The sequence below is a fragment of the Mauremys mutica genome, chromosome 7, assembly GCF_020497125.1.
Source record: "Mauremys mutica isolate MM-2020 ecotype Southern chromosome 7, ASM2049712v1, whole genome shotgun sequence".
In the NCBI taxonomy this organism is placed as follows: Eukaryota; Metazoa; Chordata; order Testudines; family Geoemydidae; genus Mauremys; species Mauremys mutica.
In genome coordinates, this window is record NC_059078.1 from 129,054,287 (window position 1) to 129,060,984 (window position 6,698).

The 6,698-nt window shown below is 58.6% G+C and overlaps 1 protein-coding gene across 3 annotated transcripts; it reads right to left on the reverse strand.

Annotated features, from left to right (window-relative positions):
• Positions 1-885: 885 nt before the first annotated feature.
• Positions 886-5,994, reverse strand: SLC25A28 (solute carrier family 25 member 28). Of its 3 annotated transcripts, XM_045025790.1 has the most exons (4): positions 5,644-5,994; positions 5,026-5,254; positions 3,416-3,472; positions 886-1,987 (listed from the first exon to the last, which is right to left on the reverse strand). In XM_045025790.1, exons 1-4 carry the CDS (start codon positions 5,929-5,931, stop codon positions 1,470-1,472), a joined length of 1,092 nt encoding a protein of 363 aa, XP_044881725.1. In that variant the 5' UTR covers positions 5,932-5,994; the 3' UTR covers positions 886-1,469. The 3 variants fall into 3 exon arrangements, with proteins under 3 accessions (XP_044881725.1, XP_044881726.1, XP_044881727.1); XM_045025791.1 differs by lacking the exon at positions 5,644-5,994 and having other exon boundaries at positions 5,085-5,221; XM_045025792.1 differs by lacking the exons at positions 5,026-5,254; positions 5,644-5,994 and adding an exon at positions 4,020-4,882.
• Positions 5,995-6,698: the final 704 nt, after the last annotated feature.

The window sequence follows — 6,698 nt, forward strand, 5'->3', positions numbered from 1 at the left end:
GATCCAGTCCTCTCCAGCACTAGCCTGCATGAAGCCAAGAGCCCCCAAAACGCCACCCACTGCTCCGATTCACACCCTCTCCATCTCACCCATGCGCCTTGCTGACCTTCCTGGTGCAGGTGAACTGTCCCGAGAGCACCTGTATTTCAGCTACACCCCACCCTACAGACACACTCATGCAGAGCAGCTGGTGGAAGATCAGTCTTGTAGCCCAGAAAAATCTCCTGCAGCCTCCCCCAAACCTGATCATGATCCATGCCAGCTGCTGAGCAACAGGTCATGGGACCTGACACCCCCCCCCCCCCAAATAAATAACCCATCCACAGCCCTGAGCACCAGGGTCCCTCTCACCTTCTCTAGAGGGCAGCCAAGGCTCCCGCTCCTCCTCGACTAGCAGGCAGAGGCCCTTCCCCTATACCTACCCCTTCCTCCCTCAATAGCAGCCAGGAAGCTCCTCCCTTTACTCCCCAATCTGCAGGAACCCAGCCCCTGCCTAGAGCTCTGCGAGGGCCATACCTTGAGAGAGCTTCTCGGCATATATCCCATTGACCGCTGCCTGGTCCCACTTCTCCAAATAGGGATCATCAGCCAGCCCAGTCTCCCTTCCTTTGCTGCCATTTCCCCATCGCCCCTCATTCCCCACCACCCTGCCCATTTCCCAACTCCCCTGCCTCACCGCCAGCCTGCCACATTCTCCCCTGCCACCAGCTCCAAGTAGGGAGCTTTCAGCAGCTCGGCAGAGTTAGTTACATCTCCCCATCATGCAAGATGGAAGCACCATCTGCAGCCTGTACAACTGCATAACACTGGTTGGAGAGCTGCTGAAAGGCCCCAAGCCTGACCCCAGGAGCTGGGCTTTACAAGAGTAACAAGGGACATGACAAGAAAGCAGAATTCTTTATTGGAGGTGCCAAGAGTAGGAACAACCACAAATCTATGAACTCCCCTCCCAGGCAATCCTTCCTGCCAGCTGGCAACAGGGTGGTCGGTGTCAGGTATGCATCTGTGTGTGCGTGCTGCTAGACAACGGCTAAGCTTACACTTCCCCCAGCCAGGAACCAGCCAATAGCCCCTGGCACTCCAGGCAACAGCAAGGACCCTTCCTGAGCACCTGAGCTTTGACTTGACAGTGGTGGGTCATGGTGTTTGTTATCCCCAGAGAGACAAAGCTTTAGGTTCAAGGAGATTTGATAGGGGAAGAGCAGGAACACAACTCCTAGGTGGAAGTGCAAGGGCTGGTAACCTGGGCTGTAGCTTCCGGGATGACATCACTCGAGGGTTCTGGGGACAGGGGCAGGCTGTGCTGTCTGAGCAGAGCTGCAGCAGCCCCAGACAAGAGATGACCTTGCTAGAAGCCAAGGGCTTTCCTGCCTCCCCATCTCCAGCACAAACCAAACCAAAGGGCGACACCGAGAGGCAGAGGCAGGGAGGGGAGATTATGTGGGCCCAGAGCAGGGCCAAGCTCTGACTCACTTCCCAGCCCGGCGCTCCTCCTGGCGCTTGGTGAGGATGTATTTGAAAAACTCGTACACGGACCAAGCAATGGCTGTGGAGGGCATCTGGTAAATGACCCGGGCCTGGACCCCACGGAAGTAGGCGGTCACACCGCCCACTCGGTACACCGTCCTGAAGGCATTGGCCATGCCTGTGATATGTCCACTGATGTTGGAGTTCAAGGCCAGGGACTCCTGGGTGTTGAGCAGTGTTTTGCAAACGTCCAATGGCGTGGTAGCAGCAGCAGCCACAGCACCCGCGCAGGCCCCCGAGACCACATGGGAGCCAGGGTTATACTGTCTTTGGGGGTTGAGCTGCTCTTGCAGAAACTCGTAAGTCATGAAGTGGATGGCTTGGAAGGGGATGTTCATGGTGAGCTGGGTGGTATAGCTGCGGTAGAAGGCCCTGGCCCCTTCGTTGCGCCATACGGCCCGCACACAGTCTGTCACCCGCTGGTACGGTGAGTTGTACATCTGCATCCTCTGCTTGATCACTTGGGGCAGATGGCAGCAGCAAGCAGTCAGCGACAGCGTTCAGTGGCCAAGCCACCGAGGGGATAACGAGAGAGAGAGAGAAAGGATGAGTACAGGGCTAGGGAGCTCCCTGGTTTCTATTCTCACTGGCTTCAGAGACCACTGACAACTAAGACCAGAAAACCCCTGGTTCAAGATCCATATCTCCCAGCATCTCCACACCCAGCCAGGAATCTAGCTAGAACAGCTCTTTGCTGGGTGCCAGCTACCTCACCGTATTAGTATCCGGCTGCACACCCAAGGGCTGCTACACTTCATTTCAGTCAGCATTCGCACACTGAGCTCAGCACCAAGCATCTACGTCTTCCCTTGGGGAGACCAATCCCTCCCTCCATTGTTACAGACCTATGAGGCAGTCAGAGAACATCAGTCCGTCTCTCAGATGGATCTCAGCATCTGGGCACATATGTGCATTTCTACAGCATCTTCCATCCTAGAATATCCCCAAGCATTTCACTAATTCAGCCAGCAGATACATGTGCTCATCTACAGCCACAGCCCTGATCACTTCCAAGTGGAAAACAGCAGCTGTTCAAAAGCCAAACTCCAGCTCTACACAGCAGAGCAGAAACAACTCTCTGACTGCGACTGCAGGGGGATTCAGGAGACAGAACGCAAATAACTCAGCTGGAATTTGGGCGGGACACTAGGCCTACCACCCCATGTCCTGCAGAAAGAGCCACAGCACACCTAAGTGTGGGGCATAGGGATCAGTCCCACCACAGGAAGGGAATGTCATCTACTGAGCCAAAAGCACCTGCATGTTCTTGGGGAATAACATCCAAGCAACGGGCAAGCCCAGCTCTTTGCCTCTGCAGGTGCACTCAGACTCACGAGGCATTTGGCTGCAAGTATGTAGCTTGCGAAGGCTCTCCTAGGAACACCCTGCAAAGCGGATTCAGGACCTTGAGAGAAGGCTGCTTCCACAACGCCATTTCTCCCAGCACTCACACCCTCAGCACAGGTGGGCCCAGGTGAGAACTGCACTCACCACAGCCCAGATTGCTGGTAATCTGAATTCAGATCCGCTAACTAGGGCTGTCGCTTTTTCTGCTGATCCTCATGACAAGCCCCTTGGGGGGAAGGGTTCAAGGCTCCCTCACTCTCTGCCCCTAGATTCCCCAGGCTGAGGCTGGCTCCTTTTTCCTAGAATAGAAACCTTCTGGCTAATCCAACTCCTTAAATGGATACTACTGAGCTATCCAGGCCTGGGCCCTAGGCTGAGGATGTTGCTCTCTGCAGGACTCTCCCTAGTTAGGCCAGAACGAGGAGAGCGCCCCCTGGTGCCACAGACAGGAGCACAGCACGCTCCCTCACAGAGGAAGCACCACACACCCTCACCCCCGCATACCAGGCCTCCCCTGCAGTGGGCACGGGGTCATCATTACCTTCCACAGGGTTCATAGCTGCATCATGGAGCAATGTTGCTACACACCCCGCTGCACCTGCAAAACAAGAACTGACACATGTGAGGGGAGGAGAGGGCGAGAGACCCGGGGCTCCACTGAGCCCCAGAGCCCCTCGCCAGAGAAGAGGGAGACACCCACTGCCAGGACTCCACTACCAGAAAGGAGAAGACTGGTAAATTTCTAATGCAGCCACCACATCCTGCCCAAGAAGAGGGCCAGATGCCAGGAACCCCCAGCTTCAGAACCCACAAATTGAGGGGAAGTGCAATAATCTGCCAGGTCCTTATGGAGACAACTAGGCCTCACTTAATCCCAGCACCTACTAGAGAGAAGATGCAAACAACAGACTCACAGGGACCCTCTGGGACCATGCCTCAGTGTGTCCCAGAGTGAGAAACCACTCCATAGTCAGAATCCCTATGTATCCACCAGGGTGAAATACACCCTCCAATGCAGGGCCAATGAGTCCCAAATCTGTTCAAGCACAGCAGCGTGGGGAAGCAGAGAAAGTCAAAAGCACCACTGGGAATGAGGCACGGGAACGCTGAGGGTTGCATCCTGAACCCTGCTCCACTCTACCTACCCACAATGCTGCAGTCAATCCCAGCTAGAGATGAGGGGGAGTCCTGCAGGCAGTTCCCATCCACAGGTGTTGCTGTGAGCAAGGGGCAGGTGTTGGCCAGCTCCCAGCCCCACTAACCTGTTCCTCAAAGCCAGATACCTGGGAACATCTCAGACAGCTCTATGAACAGGTGCAGGCACGAGTACAGCACTTCCCCTTGCCCAGCGCTGGGATTGGTAGGGAAGGGTGATGTGGAACCAGAGCACTGCGCAGATGGGCTGCTAGCTAGTGACTGGAGAGAGGACATTGCTTAGGACATCTGCTCCATTTTGAGCAGACCGGCCAGAGTGCAGCACGGCTAATGCTTTAAGCCCACCACACTAAGCATCAGCCCCGGCCGCTGCTACCAGTCATGTCTCTCTGCCCGTTGGCCACCATCACCCTGGCACAGCATCACCAAGGAAACCGTGTCCTGGGCTGGATGAGGAAATCGGTGGCATTACAGCACCTTGGAGAGCCACAGAGCAAGCCCTGGCCCCTACTCGGACCCTATTCCTGACTGCCCAAAGAACTAACACACACACACCCTGCTCCCCCCTCCCATTAGCTAGGGCACATTTGTTTTCCCCATTGCTGCATCTGGCCCCATGAATAGGTGTAAACAGTAGCAAGCACCTCTAGTGCCACTCATGCTCTCTCCTTGATTCACTGTAGCCACTGCTGCACAGCCCTTGCCTGCCTTACAGCCAGTGCAGAGGAGTGCACACAGAGCTCCAGTAGGGCTGGTACAGAGTTATGCAGGTATAGGTCAGGGCAGTGTTTGGGAGATGGTAACTAGGCAGGGGAGAGGAACCGCTCTGACAACCAGTTTGATCTCTACTGAATCATCCTGGGGAGGCACAGGAGACCTGGCTTCTGGGGCTGCCCCTGCCCTTGACTTTACCGCCCCAGCCAGCAGGGCTGCCCTCAGCTGCTCTAGCCCCTCGGGGATGGTGGTGCAGGGAAGCGGTGCAGGAAGGATCAATACCATTGGCCACATGGCTATTGCCCCCAGCATGGATAACATCACTCAATGTCTTTTTTAACTTTTCATAGCAGGCGAAATACAAGGCGTGGGCAGGGCCAGCCCCAGTGGCCGTGATGTTCATGCCCCGCATCGGCCTCCAGAAACCCTCTGTCTGGACGATCCGCCACAGGGCCTCAAGCACGTTCCGATAGCGGGCAGCAGGCTCCGGCTGCAAACTCTGCATCCGCGTCTGAAAGTGTAGCAAGAAACAGGTGTTACACGCACTGAATGACCCTGTGGACAGCCCCGGTTCCCGGTTCGCCCCATGCCGCCTGGGGATGGGCTGGAGAGCCCTGACAGCAGCGCCAGGCGGGACGCCGGGTCAGCCAGAAGGGTCCTGTCCCCCCGGGTCGGGCTGCAGCGCCAGGCAGGACACCGGGTCAGACCAAGGGCCGGTCCCGGGCTGGGTCAGCCAGGAGGGCCCATCCCGGGCCAGGCAGCAGAGTCCAGGCGGGACGCCGGGCCGGACGGAAGGGCCGGTCCCGCCGGGCCGGGGTCCCGCTAGAAGGGTCCCGGCCCGTCCCCTCGGGCGGAGGCGCGGGCAGGCCCCCTGCCCCGCGCGCCCGCGGCGCCCCTCACCTTGACGCAGTCGATGGGGTACATCACGCAGTGCTCCAGCACCCCCGCCACGGCCCCGGCCAGCATGTGGGTGGAGACGGCGGCGCCCTGCGGCAGCGCCTCGTAGTCAGGGTCGGAGCCGGGCTCCGGCCTCCGCGCCGCCTCGGAGCCCCCGGGCCCGGGCTCGGCCTCCGCCCCGCCCCGCCGGGCCCAGCCGTGGCCCCCGCCCAGCAGCAGCAGCAGGATGCGGCCCGGCTCCGTCCCGCCCCCGGGGCCCGCGCCCGTCCCCGCGCCCGCCCCTAGCTCCATGGTGCCGCCCGGGGCCTCCGATCCAGCTCCGGGAGCCGCCGTATCAGCTACGGGCCGCGTCCGGCCGGAGGCTCCCGCTCAGCCTGCCACGCCCCCTCGGCGCCTATTGGCCAGAGCACGGTACGCCCCGCCCATCGGCAGCCTCTATTGGCCAGTCTCGCCATCCGCCCGCCTACCGACAACGCCTATTGGTTAGCCGCGCGCTAGGCCCCCATACATGCCCAGTTCCCATTGGGCAGCCGCTCTCTCCGACACACTCATCCACAACGCCTACTGGCCAGCCATGTCTTCAGCCCCGCCCATCCACAGAGCCTATTGGCCAACTAATCCTTTTCTCCCGTCCATCTGAAGAGCCTATTGGGCAGCCGATCTTTGACCTTTGGTCCCCTTCGAGCTTTATTGGTTCCTCCTTTCCCTCAAAATCGCAATTATCATGGCAGAGGAGCAGCTATTGGGTTTTTCGGCTGCCACTCGGAATCCCGGGTCTTGATTGGCTCTTGCTTCGAGTCCAACGCGCGTGTTATTGGTTTGATAGCCCCTGATTGGTTCTTTCATGATGGTGACGCCCCGGGGAGGAAGCGGGATCAGCATTAGCTGATACCGCGATTGGCTAAGAAGACCCCAAATTGAGCGCGTATCTGCAGATGACCCCTCCCAAAGGGGCGGGCTCACACTGCGGCCTCTGCGATTGGACCGCACTCCGGGGACAGGCGCGAAAGGGGGAGCTACTGATCAGAGACTCGGTGTCTGATTGGCCACGACGGTGA